Source organism: Palaemon carinicauda, chromosome 18, assembly GCF_036898095.1.
Source record: "Palaemon carinicauda isolate YSFRI2023 chromosome 18, ASM3689809v2, whole genome shotgun sequence".
NCBI classification, from domain to species: domain Eukaryota; kingdom Metazoa; phylum Arthropoda; class Malacostraca; order Decapoda; family Palaemonidae; genus Palaemon; species Palaemon carinicauda.
In genome coordinates, this window is record NC_090742.1 from 1785172 (window position 1) to 1804027 (window position 18856).

General features: G+C 42.5%; 1 protein-coding gene across 1 annotated transcript in view; it reads left to right on the forward strand.

Annotated features, from left to right (window-relative positions):
- The window catches only part of LOC137657586 (rabankyrin-5), a 215492-nt gene that overhangs the window by 6088 nt on the left and 190548 nt on the right, over nt 1–18856 (forward strand). The window contains exons 2-3 of the mRNA XM_068391935.1: nt 5935–6116; nt 6399–6519. Coding sequence (XP_068248036.1) covers nt 5935–6116; nt 6399–6519 — 303 coding nt within the window. The remainder of the gene's footprint in view (nt 1–5934; nt 6117–6398; nt 6520–18856) is intronic.

The window sequence follows — 18856 nt, forward strand, 5'->3', positions numbered from 1 at the left end:
ATCTGACCAAGGAACTGGGCCTCCTGGTCAATTTTGAGGAGTCTCAGCTCGTTCCATCCCAGACCATTGTTTCCTTGGGTATGGATCTTCAGAGTCGAGCTTTTCGGACTTGTCCGTCGGCCCCAAGGATCTTCCAAGCCCTAGAATGCATCCAGAGCATGCTGAGAAGGAACCGATGCTTAGTCAGGCAGGGGATGAGTCTAACAGGGACACTTTCATCGCTGGCCCTGTTCATCGAGTTAGGGAGACTCCACCTCCGCCCCCTTCAGTATCATCTAGCTGCTCACTGGATAAAGGACATGACGCTAGAGACGGGCTCAGTTCCTGTTTCCGAAGAGATGAGGTCTACTCTAACGTGGTGGAAGAACAGCATTCTTCTCAAGGAAGGTCTACCTTTGGCTGTTCAGACCCCCGACCACCGTCTCTTCTCGGACGCATCGGACACGGGCTGGGGTGCGACACTGGACGGACAGGAATGCTCGGGAACATGGAATCAGGAGCAAAGGACACTTCACATCTATTGCAAGGAGTTGTTGGCAGTTCATCTGGCCTTGATAAACTTCAAGTCCCTCCAGCTTAACAAGGTGGTGGAGGTGAACTCCGACTACACCACAGCCTTGGCTTACATCTCCAAGCAGAGAGGGACTCATTCGAGGAAGTTGTTCAAGATCGCAAGGGACCTCCTCATTTGGTCAAAGATCGAAAGCTCACGCTGGTAACGAGGCTCATTCAGGGCGATATGAAGTGGACCCTTCACAAGAATGTTTGCAGCAGACTTTGGGCCCTGTGGGGTCTGCCAACCATAGTTCTATTCGCTACCTCGATGACCAAGAGGCTCCTCTTGTATTGTTCTCCGATTCCAGACCCAGCAGCAGTTCGCGTGGATGCCTTTCTGCTGGATTGGTCCCATCTCAACCTGTATGCATTCCCGCCGTTCAAGATTGTCAACAGGGTACTTCAGAAGTTCGCCTCTCACAAAGGGACACGGTTGACGTTGGTTGCTCCCCTCTGACCCGCGAGAGAAGGGTTCACCGAGGTACTGCAATGGCTGGTCGACGTTCCCAGGACTCTTCCTCCTAGAGTGGACCTTCTGCGTCAACCTCACGTAAAGAAGGTACACCCAAACCTCCACGCTCTTCGTCTGACTGCCTTCAGACTATCGAAAGTCTCTCAAGAACTAGAGGCTTTTCGAAGAAGGCAGCCAGAACGATTGCCAGAGCAAGGACGACATCCACTCTCAGAGTCTATCAGTCTTAATGGGAAGTCTTCCGAAGCTGGTGCAAGGCCAATGCAGTTTTCCTCAACCAGTACCACTGTAACCCAGATTGCTGACTTCCTGTTACATCTAAGGAACGTAAAATCCCTATCAGCTCCTACGATCAAGGGTTACAGAAGTATGTTGGCAGCGGTTTTCCGCCACAGAGGCTTGGATCTTTCCTCCAACAAAGATCTACAGGACCTCCTTAGGTCTTTTGAGACCTCAAAGGAACGTCGGTTGTCCACTCCAGGCTGGAATCTAGACGTGGTCCTAAGGTTCCTAATGTCATCAGGATTTGAACCGTTCCAATCAGCCTCTTTTAAGGACCTCACATTAGAAACTCTTTTCCTCGTGTGCTTAGCAACAGGTAAAAGAGTAAGTGAGATCCACGCCTTCAGCAGGAACATAGGTTTCACATCTGAAACGGCTACATGTTCCTTGCGGCTCGGTTTTTTTTTGGCTAAAACGAGCTTCCTTCCCGTCCTTGCCCTAAGTCGTTCGAGATCCCAAGCCTGTCCAACATGGTGGGGAACGAACTAGAGAGAGTACTTTGCCCTGTTAGAGCTCTTAAGTACTATTTAAGAAGGTCAAAACCATTACGAGGACAATCAGAAGCCTTATGGTGTGCTATCAAGAAGCCTTCTCTACCAATGTCTAAGAACTCAGTTTCTTACTACATCAGGCTTCTGATTAGAGAAGCAAATTCTCATCTGAAGGAAGAAGACCTTGCTTTGCTGAAGGTAAGGACACATGAAGTGAGAGCTGTGGCTACTTCAGTGGCCTTCAAACAGAACCGTTCTCTGCAGAGTGTTATGGATGCAACCTATTGGAGAAGCAAGTCAGTGTTCGCATCATTCTATCTCAAAGATGTCCAGTCTCTTTACGAGTACTGCTACACCCTGGGTCCATTCGTAGCAACGAATGCAGTAGTAGGCGAGGGCTCAGCCACTACATTCCCATAATTCCATAACTTTTTAACCTTTCTCTTGAATACTTTTTATGGGTTGTTCGGTCGGCTAAGAAGCCTTCCACATCCTTGTTGATTTGGCGGGTGGTCAATTCTTTCTTGAGAAGCGCCGAGGTTAAAGGTTGTGATGAGGTCCTTTAGTATGGGTTGCAGCCCTGTATACTTTAGCACCTTTGGGTTGATTCAGCCTCCAAGAGGAACGCTGCGCTCAGTAAGGAAGACGAACTTAAAAAAGAGACAGAGTAACGGTTCAATTCGACTTCCTTACCAGGTACTTATTATTTCATTGTTATTTGAGATAACTGTTATATGAAATATGGGATACTTAGCTATCCTTTAATCTTGTACACTGGTTTTCACCCACCCCCCTGGGTGTGAATCAGCTACATGATTATCGGGTAAGTTTAATATTGAAAAATGTTATTTTCATTAGTAAAATAAATTTTTGAATATACTTACCCGATAATCATGATTTAATTGACCCTCCCTTCCTCCCCATAGAGAACCAGTGGGACCGAGGAATAATTGAGGAGGTGTCAACAAGAAGTACTTGAGTACCTGGCCACAGGTGGCGCTGGTAAGAACACCCCCTTCTAGTATTGTGATAGCTGGCGTATCCCTCCATAGAATTCTGTCGGGCAACAGAGTTGACAGCTACATGATTATCGGGTAAGTATATTCAAAAATTTATTTTACTAATGAAAATAACATTTTTAAAAGGGAAACAAACACAAGAGCACCACCTAATCTAAGGTTCCTCACCTAACCCAACCTAGGAGTGTATCTTTATCTACTTACTCTGTCAATCTGAGGGTCATAGACCCTTAAAATCACCATATCCTTAGCTTACCCTTAAACTAAGTCTCAATCCTGTTTGTTCCTATGTTGTATGTAATAAAAATCTGATACTTTTCATTGAGTATGATTTCAACAAAGTTGAAAATGGCCATTAAGCTTTTTAATGATGTAAACACAGCTAGCTACCGGGTGGCAAGGAAGACCTGTCCACCTTCACTTTGACTTCGGCTGGCAGAGAGTACAGACGTACTTTTCTGTTTGACATTTCAAATTGGTCTGCGGTCTCCTTTCATATTTTGTGCTTTTGACTGCTAAATTAATGATGTCGGGTCCTTGGTCAGATATGGGGTTGTTTTCCAGCAAATTCTGTAAGGGATCTGGCCAGTACATGATTGATTGATTGAGTTATCTGTCATCCTGACATCTAAGGTCATTGACGACGATATTTGTTATAAATAAATTAATAAATATTAAGTTGACAAAAAATCCCTCTGTCCTGTGTGTAAGGGAGTAGCTTCCTAGTTTGTAGTCTGAATTTGCTAAGAAACAGAAGTCTATGAGGGATTCTTTGGACTTGTTTTTGGGTACATCCAAGCTGATTCCCAAGATACTCTCTAGCTCCGTCCACCCTCCTTTGGGTTCAAAGACTGCTGTACACTCGTATTCTTCCATCAAATGACAGTCCTTGCAAAGACTTTGACCTAGGTGTACTATGGCCCGCTCTTGGTATTGATGGCGGGACGCCATCAATACCAAGAGTGGAGAAGCTCCTGGAGGTTCTGGCAGCCACTAGATCCCAGAAATCTTCCTATCGAGTTGCTGCTCCCATCCTGCCTGCAGAGGAGAGTGGTGAGATGATGCCCGTGAATGTGTCCATTGTTGTTGTTGTAGATGAGCTGCTGCTGGCTTTTGAGGGTGCATCTGCTGCGAAATCCTCGACTTCAGTGAAGGAGAGAAGTGGGGTTGCTCTCCATCACTGGCTTCATCCCTTTCTGAGGAGCTGCCTGACATTAGGAAGAAGAGGAGTTCACTGAAGCACAGGATGACTGATCTTGAGATGTCTCTTGAGGTTTCCCAAGTTTCCTCTGCATGGCTTTGTGGGAAGATTAGCGTTGTACCAAAACCTTTATCCCCGGCAAAGTGTTGAGGTTTTGACGTTCAAGGGCTAAGGCCCTTGCCTCAAGTAGCAGGTCTCATCAGGGACATGTTATGGATGCTGCTAATCTGGACAAGAGCTATGTTTTAGTCCCTCCCATACCTAGGGACATTTCCTGAGTACCTTGTTAACTCCATTCTCACTACAGTAACACCTAGTTGAATGAAAAAAGCAGCCCGGAAGACCTCGTGACACTGATCGTGCCTGGAACGAACATCGCATATGTGCAAGGAAGGTAAGTCGTCTGAAGTGTTCGTCAATTCTGGAGGAGATGTTTTCACCCCCATGGGCTGAGAAGATGCATAAAGGCTACCATAAAGATGATGAACCAAGAGCATGAGCACCAAAGATGTCAGAAGTCACTGGAGAAACCATTATTTGGATGCTCACGAGGTTCTCCACAATCACTTCCAAAAGCTACAGTTTGGAAGGGATCAGGTCCTAATTCCCCACTTGCACAAACATCTGGTGTATCGCTAGGGACATGTATAAACTCGTTCTCATGAGGACAATCCTCTGAACACTCCCCTTTGGTACCTAGAGCAGAAGGACATTACCCTGACGAAGACATGAGCATGATCCCTGCGTATTAGGTCTAGGCAACCATGATCACCACACTCGAAGCCATACCGATCACCACACACAAGGTCATCACGCGCTTGATCACCATGCTCACAGTCACCTCACTCTAAGGCACGAGAACCATCATTGGCATGTGCAGCTGAACACACACGCACACTTTCAGTCCAAGGAAAGCTCAAGGTCTCCAGTGACGAAATGATCAACTATCCGATTGCGTTCCTTTCCATTCACCTGAGCATTAGCTTATGTGCATTTGCCCCTGAAGATGAAATGAGAAAAATGTTCTGAACGTTCTCGCTCATCGTCTCACGGGCATAGGGTCTCAATCCCCAAAGAACAAGGCAGCTTGCACTTGGGCTTCACACTCTTGCCCCCTGCTTCCTAAGCAGGCACACTGTAGGTCAGTCAATTCCTCTCCCCCATCTTCTTTACAGACAAGTTCTGTACTGTATCGAAGTACGGTACATTTACAGTATATCCTCCCATACCCCAAAAATGGTTAAGATTGGTGAAATATATGCATTCGATTTCTCATAGTTACCAAACACTCGCACACAATATCTTTACTGATGTATGTTCTTCCACGAATGCCTACCAGCCTCCTGGAAGGGGCCTAACCTAACACCTGCAACATCTTCATACTCAGGTGTTAGGAGTTTGATAGGCGTCATCAATTTTGCTCATCTCCAAATCTCCTTAGGTTAGGTTAAAGACTTAAGTATATTGACTTTTCCTTGGTCAGTAAACCAGCTAGATAAGTTTCATTGACTTCCTCTCTCCTAAGGATGAGTCTCATTAAAGGTTTGTAGTACATTTAGGATCAAATCAGGAGTCTTTTTATCAATTTATATTTTTCCTAACTTCAAACCTGAGACTTTTAAGTTAAACTGCCTGTCTTGACCATTCTGCAAGTCTTAGGTTAAAGTCAGGATGAAGGTTACACTACTGAGTGAGTGGGCGGGGCCGCCTCGCCACCCGCAAACTACTGTTACTACCACGTTAAAAGTTTAAACGGTCTTTCCAGCTTCACTAAAGTCATACCCCTATGAAAGGTCTCAGTTTTGTGTAGCTAAAGCAAATAAAAATTGATTAAAAGAATTGATTTTTTATTATCAATACTGTATCTTTAGATATTTTTAATATTAACACTGTTATTTGTATTGTTACTTCTAGCGGAAGTGGAGAAACTACAGCAGCATTTATCACTGCTTCGCGAACAATACGTGAAACTGCAGGAAAGATACACTGCGCTAGAACAGCAACACACTATTGCAGTTGCCAGCTCTCAAGCACCCGAGGGAGAGGATTCATTTGTTTCCAGACTCTTGCGCTTTGTGGCAGGTTTATATGACAAGGTAAGTACAGTACAATCTTTGCTTTTTTTTTTGCCTTACATGCTGTGTAGTTTGTATACTGTATGCTGAAGCTCACAACCTTTGAAATATTTGCTTTTTTTAATGTTTATCAGGAAGTTATGGTAGTAAATATCATGGGATTTTCCATAAGTTGGGTCATTGTTTAATCCATGAATATTCTTGATCAGAATGACATAACTGAAATGAGAGAATAAACATTATTCATTTGATATAACTTTGTGTTTATACCCAAGTATCCTAATAATTTTTTTTTAATTACAGGAAAAATATAGCGACATTAATGTTCATCTAGGATCTAGAAATGTTCGAGCTCATCGTTTTGTTCTAGCCGCTCGAAGCGATGACTGGGGAATCCCCTCTCTTGCTGATGTAGATTCTTTAGGTATGTAATTGTAATGGATTTTTTGTAAACAAACATTTGTTTCATACAAGCTTATAAGCTTTAATTGCTTCTAGTAACAGGTCTTTTAGTCACTCTTTAGTCATTACAGTACATAAGTATTATTATTATTATTATTATTTTTTCAATATTAAACTTACCCGATAATCATGTAGCTGTCAACTCCGTTGCCCGACAGAATTCTATGGAGGGATACGCCAGCTATCACAATACTAGAAGGGGGTGTATTTACCAGCGCCACCTGTGGCCAGGTACTCAAGTACTTCTTGTTGACACCTCCTCAATTATTCCTCTGTCGTGCTTCCGGCAAGACGTTCTGGGATACGCTTATGTTCTTGGAGTATTTTCACGACTTTGGTGAAGTATTTCTCTTTGATTTCGGCTGTCGCTTTACTGGAAACTTCTATATTAGCTTAGTTAGCTTTTGGAATTAATTTGATTAATTATGGTGGCGCAGAGAGTATGAACTCTCGTTCACCTTTCAATGGCCGACCCTTCCCTTAGACGGAAGTGTTGGTGTCTAAGAGAGTATAGACTCTCTTTCTTAATTTTGCTTAACAAAAGTTATAGATTAACTTCCTTTTATTATAAACTTATTAAAATTAATTTTTATATTTGTTTATATTCGACCTTCCTAATAGTAGGCGGTCTTTTCTTGGTACCGAAGTTAATTAACATTGAGCCCGTCATTTCGGTTTTACCTGTTAACATATTATGCTATTTCCGCCACAGAGTTTGAAAGAATTTCTTTGATAGTCTCGTACTGTTTTCAAAGTTGAACTAACGTTTTGTTTTGTCTCTGCAGTTGTTGACGTTCAGAACGTTCAACTTGCACTCTATCGTTACGATAGAGAAGATGTTCACGGTTTCACGTTGCAGTAAGAGTAACCGTGTCTAGCGTTTTGTTCATTCTTTCTTAACTTTATGGTTTTGATCCTAATAAAGGAACTTTTCAGTTTTTTCCTTTAACAATAATATGTTTTAACGATATATATGATTGGGCTCTTCTCTCAGGTTCTAAGTCAAGAGAGAAAGAGAGAGAGAGAGAGATAGAGACGGAGGGAGAAAGAGGATAAACGTTTCATTCAAGCCTGCCAGGCGTACGAGTAACGTCGTTATCGTTATTGCTCTTCTCCCTAGTCTCTTTAGGGGAAGAAACTAAACGTTTCTAGAGTGATCTAGTGTTTAGTCTCTTTCCAGCCACTGATTTATCTTTCATTAGATTTTTCTGTTACATTGTAATTCTGTTTTCGCAATTACTAACTTTTGAAAAAGGATAGAATTGCGTGTTTCAGGTACAAACCACTTTAAGTTTCGAGTTCAGTGAAATAAGTGCAAACAGAAATCAAAGTGATAAGTGATTAGCGCAAAGTAGTTGTGCGTGAGGGTACTTTTGTGCGCGCCAGTCGTCCTCCCAGTCCGGGACCTCTTGCAAACTCCCAAGCCCAGGGGAGAAGCAATGTCGAAGGGCAGAAGGGTTCAGCAGGCCTTGATCGGCGCACAGAAGTATCCTCGGTGGTTGTGGGCGTGTCTTACCGAGACCGTCACTCCCACCCGCAGACGATTGAGCCCTTATTTTGCTCGTCTGCAGAAGAAATTTAGGGGAGAAAACGCTGGTCTCAGGTCTCAAGACCTTTTAAACGTAAAGTCCAGACCTATGCCAGACGTACGAAGTTAGAGTTCACAGTCATTGGATTAGCTCTGACTCTCCTCAGTCATCAGTTGAATGCACTCCGCCTAAGAGGAGTAAGGTTCTGCCACAACAGAGCTCGACTGTTAAGGCTTTACCTCAGCCTACTGTAGTTTCTGCCGACCCCAAGTGAACTCTACTACAGTCCATGCAAGCACTGCTTTCGGACTTGATGCGTGAGTGTCGGGCTGAGAGTGTTGCGCATCCGCCTCCGCCTATGCTCGCTCCGCCTGATCGCAGTACCACCTGCCAGGCGTACGATGTTGTGGACTCTACCACAGTCCATGCAAGCACAGCTTTCGGACTTGATGCGTGAGTGTCGGGCTGAGAGTGTTGCTCCTCCGCCTCCGCCTACACTCCCTCCGCCTACACTCGCTCCGCCTGATCGCAGTACCACCTGCCAGGCGTACGATGTGGTGGACTCTACCACAGTCCATGCAAGCACAGCTTTCGGACTTGATGCGTGAGTGTCGGGCTGAGAGTGTTGCTCCTCCGCCTCCGCCTACACTCCCTCCGCCTACACTCGCTCCGCCTGATCGCAGTACCACCTGCCAGGCGTACGATGTTGTGGACTCTACTACAGTCCATGCAAGCACAGCTTTCGGACTTGATGCGTGAGTGTCGGGCTGAGAGTGTTGCTCCTCCGCCTCCGCCTACACTCTCTCCGACTACGCTCTCTCCGCCTGATCGCAGTATCACCTGCCAGGCGTACGATGTTGAGCCACGTGCTGAGTTTGCTGTTCCCAGTGGTGTTCAGCCTCCGCCTTCCTTAAGGCAACCTTTACAATGGGATCAGGAGGATTATACCTCTCTTCCTCCGCCTCCACTTGCTGTTCCACCAGTGATGCAACACTCGGTTGAGGTACAACAACCTCTCTCGTCCATGAGTCAGTCTCCTCAGCTCTCGCTGCAGCGAGCTCAACCCTCCACAAGGCAAGCACCACAACACCTTAGCCTTGCGCCTCAGGAGCCTCAGCTTGCGAGACATTTACCTTGTTCTGCGCAGCCTCTTCCTCATCGCGCTCCGCTCACACCACAGGAACTGGAACTTGCTACTCCGCTTCCGCCAACCGCTCAGCAAGCGCAACCCTTGGGTTCAACCACTCATGCTAGGAGTCAGCCTCCTCCACCCATGCGCCTTCCTTCTGCTTGTCTTTTATTCAGCCTTTGCAGACTGAGCCTCAGGTGTTCCCTCAACAGAGTCTTGAAGAGGAAACCACAACTATTGTTGTTCCAGCTCGTTATGACTCTGCTGTTCAGCATACCTTACCTCCATTTTCAAACCATGGCAAAAATATGAATCATGAGTTATGAATGTAAGGTAAACATTATGTTGATTTTTAATCCCCAAGCAAACATGCATAAAGCACTCTAGCACTGGTCATGGAATTTCTGAGAAATGTTAAACGCCATGCACACGCTCTGCTTTCCTCTCAGCAGGCTCTGCTTACAGCAGGCTCTGCTTACTACATGCTCAGCATACAGCATGCTCTGCATTCAGCATGCTCTGCATACAACATGCTCTGCATACAGCATGCTCTGCATTCAGCATGCTCTGCATACAACATGCTCTACATACAGCATGCTCTGCATACAGCATACTCTGCATACATCATGCTCTGCATACCTTACCGCATGCTTCTCAGTCACACATCTTGGGTTGTTGCCAACTCACTAGACTGTCAAGCAGTTTCATAACGTTGCCTTCTAGTCTGCTGCTTTTGCACCAGTGAACCCTCACTCAGAGAACTTAGCTTTTCTAGGATAAGGTCCCTGTAGATGAGAAAGTTCTTTTCTCCCTCCTTCTGATATTCCCTTGAGGACTCTGTCATTTGGAGGGAACCTTTAGGTGCATAACCTCTTATGGACTTTTATTTAAGCATAACATGCTTACAGGGAAGGTTATGGTTCCACTTCAGTCGCTAATCCCGTCTGTTACCACACCTTCTCCCATAGACCTTGAGCTGTGTTACATGACATGCAGTCCAAGCTTAGTCCTTGTTAGAGGATTTTTTGTTTACGGAGTCAATGTGTCACGGGGAAGACGTTCAACAACCAACAGAAGTGACTTGTTGTGACGCAGTGCGGCAACCTCAGCAACCCGTTAAGGAGTTGTCTGTACGACCCAGACAGTCTAGACAGATTCGGGTTGTCACTGTACTTCCTCGCTTGCCCATGATTGACAGTTCACAGACTGTGCAGCAGTATCATGATCTTGTGTCCGGCTCCGTCCGACGACTGGCTTTTAAGAGCTCCCACAAGTCGTCGCTGTCTGGAGATTTTCAAAGGGACTATGGATCTGACCAAGGAACTAGGCCTCCTGGTCAATTTTGAGGAGTCTCAGCTCGTTCCATCCCAGACCATTGTCTCCTTGGGTATGGATCTTCAGAGTCGAGCTTTTCGGACTTTTCCGTCGGCCCCAAGGATCTTCCAAGCCCTAGAATGCATCCAGAGCATGCTGAGAAGGAACTGATGCTCAGTCAGGCAGTGGATGAGTCTAACAGGGACACTTTCATCAATGGCCCTGTTCATCGAGTTAAGGAGACTCCACCTCCGCCCCCTTCAGTATCATCTAGCTGCTCACTGGATAAAGGACATGACGCTAGAGACGGTCTCAGTTCCTGTTTCCGAAGAGATGAGGTCTACTCTAACGTGGTGGAAGAACAGCATTCTTCTCAAGGAAGGTCTACCATTGGCTGTTCAGACCCCCGACCACCGTCTCCTCTCGGACGCATCGGACACGGGCTGGGGTGCGACACTGGACGGACAGGAATGCTCGGGAACATGGAATCAGGAGCAAAGAACACTTCACATCAATTGCAAGGAGTTGTTGGCAGTTCATCTGGCCTTGATAAACTTCAAGTCCCTCCAGCTAAACAAGGTGGTGGAGGTGAACTCCGACAACACCACAGCCTTGGCTTACATCTCCAAGCAGGGAGGGACTCATTCGAGGAAGTTGTTCGAGATCGCAAGGGACCTCCTCATTTGGTCAAAAGATCGAAAGCTCACGCTGGTAACGAGGCTCATTCAGGGCGATATGAATGTCATGACAGATCGCCTCAGCCGGAAGGGTCAGGTCATCCCCACAGAGTGGACCCTTCACAAGAATGTTTGCAGCAGACTTTGGGCCCTGTGGGGTCAGCCAACCATAGATCTTTTCGCTACCTCGATGACCAAGAGGTTCCTCTTGTATTGTTCTCCGATTCCAGACCCAGCAGCAGTTCACGTGGATGCCTTTCTGCTGGATTGGTCCCATCTCGACCTGTATGCATTCCCGCCGTTCAAGATTGTCAACAGGGTACTTCAGAAGTTCGCCTCTCACAAAGGGACACGGCTGACGTTGGTTGCTCCCCTCTGGCCCGCGAGAGAATGGTTCACCGAGGTACTGCAATGGCTGGTCGACGTTCCCAGGACTCTTCCTCTAAGAGTGGACCTTCTGCGTCAACCTCACGTAAAGAAGGTACACCCAAACCTCCACGCTCTTCGTCTGACTGCCTTCAGACTATCGAAAGACTCTCAAGAGCTAGAGGCTTTTCGAAGGAGGCAGTCAGAGCGATTGCCAGAGCAAGGACGACATCCACTCTCAGAGTCTATCAGTCTCAATGGGAAGTCTTCCGAAGCTGGTGCAAGGCCAATGCAGTTTTCCTCAACCAGTACCACTGTAACCCAGATTGCTGACTTCCTGTTACATCTAAGGAACGTAAGGTCCCTATCAGCTCCTACGATCAAGGGTTACAGAAGCATGTTGGCAGCGGTTTTCTGCCACAGAGGCTTGGATCTTTCCTCCAACAAAGATCTACAGGACCTCCTTAGGTCTTTTGAGACCTCAAAGGAACGTCGGTTGTCCACTCCAGGCTGGAATCTAGACGTGGTCCTAAGGTTCCTAATGTCATCAAGATTTGAACCGCTCCAATCAGCCTCTTTTAAGGACCTCACATTAAAAACTCTTTTCCTCGTGTGCTTAGCAACAGCTAAAAGAGTAACTGAGATCCACGCCTTCAGCAGGAACATAGGTTTCACATCTGAAACGGCTACATGTTCCTTGCAGCTCGGTTTTTTGGCTAAAAACGAGCTTCCTTCCCGTCCTTGGCCTAAGTCGTTCGAAATCCCAAGCCTGTCCAACATGGTGGGGAACGAACTGGAGAGAGTACTTTGCCCAGTTAGAGCTCTTAAGTACTATCTAAGAAGGTCAAAACCATTACGAGGACAATCAGAAGCCTTATGGTGTGCTATCAAGAAGCCTTCTCTACCAATGTCTAAGAACGCAGTTTCTTACTACATCAGGCTTCTGATTAGAGAAGCAAATTCTCATCTGAAGGAAGAAGACCTTGCTTTGCTGAAGGTAAGGACACATGAAGTGAGAGCTGTGGCTACTTCAGTGGCCTTCAAACAGAACCGTTCTCTGCAGAGTGTTATGGATGCAACCTATTGGAGAAGCAAGTCAGTGTTCGCATCATTCTATCTCAAAGATGTCCAGTCTCTTTACGAGTACTGCTACACCCTGGGACCATTCGTAGCAACGAATGCAGTAGTAGGCGAGGGCTCAGCCACTACATTCCCATAATCCCATAACTTTTTAACCTTTCTCTTGAATACTTTTTATGGGTTGTACGGTCGGCTAAGAAGCCTTCCACATCCTTGTTGATTTGGCGGGTGGTCAATTCTTTCTTGAGAAGCGCCTAGGTTAAAGGTTGTGATGAGGTCCTTTAGTATGGGTTACAGCCCTGTATACTTTAGCACCTTTGAGTTGATTCAGCCTCCCAAGAGGAACGCTGCGCTCAGTAAGGAAGACAATCTTATTAAAGGCAGAGTAACGGTTCAAGTCGACTTCCTTACCAGGTACTTATAATTTCATTGTTATTGTGGATAACTGATTATATGAAATACGGGATACTTAGCTATCCTTTAGTCTTGTACACTGGTTTTTTACCCACCCCCCTGGGTGTGAATCAGCTACATGATTATCGGGTAAGTTTAATATTGAAAAATGTTATTTTTATTAATAAAATAAATTTTTGAATATACTTACCCGATAATCATGATTTAATCGACCCTCCCTTCCTCCCCATAGAGAACCAGTGGACCGAGGAATAATTGAGGAGGTGTCAACAAGAAGTACTTGAGTACCTGGCCACAGGTGGCGCTGGTAAATACACCCCCTTCTAGTATTGTGATAGCTGGCGTATCCCTCTATAGAATTCTGTCGGGCAACGGAGTTGACAGCTACATGATTATCGGGTAAGTATATTCAAAAATTTATTTTATTAATAAAAATAACATATTATGATCATTATCCCTTTTACCCCCAATGGACGTACTGGTATGTTTCACAAAACTCATCCCTTTACCCCCATGGACCTACTGGTACGTCCTTGCAAAAAACTGCTATTTACATTTTTTTTTTTTTTTTTTTTTGCAAATTTTTTATAATTTTATGAGAAACTTCAGGCATTTTCCAAAAGAATGAGACCAACCTGACCTCTCTTTGACAAAAATTAAAGCTGTTAGAGCAATTTAAAAAGAATACAGTGAACCCTCGCTACTTCGCGGTTCGACCATCGCGGATTCACCACTTCGCGGATTTTTTTCATAACCCATGTCTATACATATATTGCGGATTTTCCGGAAATATCGAAAATACCGCGATGTGACCGATGGTGCGAGATTGGAGAAAGTAAGGAAAATTGAATCATGATTGATTTTCAATATAAATGAAACTTTGAGGAGCAACAAAGATATCATTTGTTAGAGAGATAGAGAGAGGTAAGGAATGGGAGGTAGTGAAAAGTAGCCCACAGAGAGAGAGAGAGAGAGAGAGAGAGAGAGAGAGAGAGAGAGAGAGAGAGAGAGAGAGAGTAGAGAGAGAGAGAGAGAGGTAGAGAGAGAGAGAGAGATAGGTAGAGAGAGAGAGAGAGAGAGAGAGAGAGAGAGAGAGAGAGAGAGAGAGAGAGAGAGATAGGTAGAGAGAGAGAGAGAGAGAGAGAGAGAGAGAGAGAGAGAGAGAGATAGAGGGGGTTTAAATGTAATAAACAAAAAAATTTGATAGGTTATAACACATTGGTGCTTATGTAATATCAACTGTATACTGTAGACGGTTTGAATAAGTTAAGAAATGGTATAAATGATACTTTGTTAGTGTATTCGTACACACTCAAGAGCGGCAGCTAGATGACAGCTGATCTAATCACAGCCAAAAGTAAAAAAAAAAAAAAGTCAACAATACTCGATTTTTAAAACACACCCGAAATTTAAAAACAAAAGTACACGCTTTCTTAACCCTGGATAGGTACGGTCCTCGGACACCCCTTTAAGGGTATACTCGGACGCGAACGACCCCGACGCCAAAAAAAATTCTTGAAAAATCAGTTTTTGCAGTAACCTCCTTTTTTCTTTTGCCAAAAAAAACTTCAATGAATGCTTAAAACAACTGTAAAGATAAATACTACTCATCTGCAGAAAAACTATTTATTATAAATATTTTAAAAAATTAAGTAGAAAAAAAAAAAGACCTGACATAAAAATTCATAAAAAAAAAGTTTATACATATATACACAAATCCTTTTAGGAATTGATTCTTGAATGTTTAGGACACATCTTGATGTATTTTGGATGAAGTCAGACCCATGGAGGTGAAGATCTGAAATGAGAAAAAAAGGGTAACTTTTTTTGGCCAAAAAAAATTGTCCAAATTTCATGATTTTTTTTGGGTACCCAAATGAAATAGGAAGTGGCTAATTTTTTTAGGGAATAAACATATGTTATCCTAAAATAGAAATATGTAAAAAAATCTTCATTATTTTGTAAATTACATTTATATCAGGGGCCATATCTAAAGGTAATTTTTTGAGTACTTGGAAATTTCGTAAAAAAATACATATATTTAATATATAATATGATATTTATGCAGGTAAAAATATACCAAAATATCACAAATTCTATAGGGAACAAGAATATATATAGATAGGGCAGCTTACGCTTCGGATATGTCCACAAAATGGCCGCCAACCACACTGACTCAGACTCCCTAATCTGCCACTTGAAATGTAGGAAGGGTATGTCAATTCCAAGGTGCTATTTACTAATCTAATTATTATTGGATATGCATAAAAATTGTATGGTGGGTTGCTGGATAATTGTCGATTATTTTACGACTATAAAATTAAAATTCTGACCCAAAAAATTTTTTTTTGAAGGGAAATAAAATAGAAAAAAAAATGTAAAACAATATTTTAGCTAAAAAAATTTGATGATATTCAATCAAAAAAAAAAGTACACAAAATTTTCCGACAAATAAACATCTAGAGGAATCATTACTCTGTGATAGTTCCTTAGTACATAGTAATTTTGAAAGAATTGGGAAAAAACGAAAAAATGGCAATCACCGGAAAATCGAACACATACCTATATATACGCCATATCTAGCTAAAAAAAAAGATAGGCATGGGTAGCCAGATCATCTAGAAACACTTTCCAACACTATAAAAATATAAGTTTTGCGACACTACTTGCCAATTCCTTACGGTAACATGACTAAGCAAAAAAAATGCAAAACAAATAAAAAGGGGCACTCGTGGAAAAATGGCCATTCTAATATACGGCATTTCAGAAAAAAAAAATTTCAGCCACGTGCTAGGCAAACCATCAAGGCATATTTTCCGACAAATAAACATATAAATGAAATATTACTCTGTGATAGTTCCTTAGTACGTAGTAATTTTGAAAGAAATGGGAAAAAAACGAAAAAATGGCAATCACAGGAAAATCGAACACATACTTATATATACGCCATATCTGGCTAAAAAAAAAATAGGCATGGGTAGCCAGATCATCTAGAAACACTTTCCAACACTATAAAAATATAAGTTTTGCGACACTACTTGCCAATTCCTTACGGTAACATGACTAAGCAAAAAAATGCAAAACAAATAAAAAGGGCCACTCGCGGAAAAATGCCCAACATTCTAATATACGGCATCTCAGATAAAAAAAAAGACATGCACGTGTTAGCCCAACCATCAAGGCACACTTTCTAACACATAAACATGAAAAAAAATCAATAATATACGGCAATTCCTTACTACGTAGTAAATTTTTACAAATATTGAAAAAAAAAACAGAAATTGGCAACCGCAGTTAAATACCCAATATACCAATAACTACGTCGTATCTGACAAAAACAAAATCACGCATGGGTAGCCAGATCATCTAGACACACTTTCCAACATTAAAAAAGCAAAAGTTTTACGACACTATTTCGCAATATCTTACGGAAAAATGACTTGGCAAAAAAATTAAAAAAAATTAAAAAGAGACACTCGCGGTAAAATGCCCGACATTCTAATATACGACATCTCAGATAAAAAAAAAGACATGCACGTGTTAGCCCAACCATCAAGGCACACTTTCTAACACATAAACATGAAAAAAAAATGAATAATATACGGCAATTCCTTACTACGTAGTAATTTTTACAAATATTGAAAAAAAAACAGAAATTGGTAACCGCAGTTAAATACCCAATATACCAATAACTACGTCGTATCTGACAAAAACAAAGTCATGCATGGGTAGCCAGATCATCTAGACACACTTTCCAACACTAAACAAGCAAAAGTTTTACGACACTATTTGGCAATATCTTACGGAAAAATGACTTGGCAAAAAAATGAAAAAAAATGAAAAAGGGGCACTCGCGGTAAAATGGTCCTCGTGGTGATGAACGACATTTTAACTAAAAAAAAAAACATGCACATGGTAGCCAAACAATCCACCAAGACTTTCCACAACTGATAACCTATACAAGTTGCACCATTCTACGACAATTTCATAATACGTAATAACTTTGATAATTATGCAAACTACCTCAGAAGGGTAAACTCGGACGCGAACGACCCCGACACGTCTCAGAAATCGGGGAAGGAGTACAGCTACAGTAATGCACATCTGGACACTACTAGAGCGTGTAGGGGAGACACCTCCTGCAGGTCGATCACCCACAAATTCAGTCACAGGGGTGAGTCACGTGAGAAAAACCTGTTTTTTTTTGACGCTCGGGGTCGCAAACGACCCACCGTACCTATCCAGGGTTAATGTGCAATTAACTATTTAAAGAGTGACAATTTTCTAGAATAAAATGATATTTCCCAAAAAATAGTGGTTTGCTGATGAAATCGGATGCCCTATTTTTAGCTATGATTGAAATGGATGTAGACTCGGCCTAATTATTTCGTTTCGTATTTAATTGACACTAAGAAAACTAATTTTAGTTTCTTCATCTAAATGTAAGTATTGTATAACACGAAGAGAGAGAGAGAGAGAGAGAGAGAGAGAGAGAGAGAGAGAGAGAGAGGAGAGAGAGAGAGAGAGAGAGAGAGAGAGAGAGAGAGAGAATGAATCAGCTGTTGTAATCAAATGGCGTGTTTTTGTTTCGTGAGAATTTCATCGCCACGACTTTAACAACAACATACTGTACTGAACTTTACAGTATTATACAGACTACTGTAATATGATAAAGTAAAATATTTGTAATCTATTTTATATGAAATGGGGCTATTTTTGTTTTGTTTAAAATTTACATTTACGTATGTAAAACAACTCTCTCTCTCTCTCTCTTTCTCTCTCTCTCTCTCTCTCTCTCTCTCTCTCTCTCTCTCTCTCTCTCTCTCTCTCTCTCTCATAGATTGTTTTCCTGCTTTGCTACGTATGTATGATTTTATATAGATACGGTAAATAATATTTGTAATAACATATTTTATAAAAGCTTTTACTGTAATATCATTATTTATCACTTTCATCATGCGGGTTAAATTCCTTAGTTTGTTTACTGAGCGTACTTTATGACGCCGTCGTTTCAGGCGGCGTCATAAAGAAAAAAATTTCATTTGGAAGTCCTAAGAAAAATTAAGTAAAACATTAGTAATAACCAAATCAACATACTGTACTGAATAATCAATATAATTGATGCAAAAACTAACCTATAAACAGATGTGTAAATGCGTCTGTTTCTTCATTAGGGTCAGAGATAAACGTAAACAAAACATTGGTTGCCCTTTTTTATCGTGCTTTTTGGCGTGTTTAGGAAACGCATGATATAAAGTCGCCTTTAATATTTGTGCCTGTTTTAGTTTAGGGTACTGTATTACATGCATTAAGTGTTCTGTACATTAAAGGGTAGTTTGTTAACAGTACTACGTACAAGGGAAGGTTTTAAAAGTCTGAATATACATGTTAAATAAATAGGTAAATATGGTGTTACTACTTCGCGGATTTTCACCTATCGCGGCCGCGTCTGGAACCTATCTACCGCGATAAACGAGGGTTCACTGTATATTGCAAAATGTACTTGAAAAAGAAAACCCCTGGGGGTTAATGGCTGGAAACTTCCAAATAGCTTGGGGGTAAAAGGGTTATTATTATTATTATTATTATTATTATTATTATTATTACAAGCTAAGTTATAACTCTAGTTGGAAAAGCAAGATGCTATAAGCCCAAGGGCTCCAACAGGGAAAAAAATAGCTCAGTTAGGAAAGGACAGTATTAGGATCTGGTATTAGTATCCAGACTACCAGAATTGTCTTGTACCTCGCAATCTATTTGGATGAAAAAGCGACTAGGTTGCTGAATGGA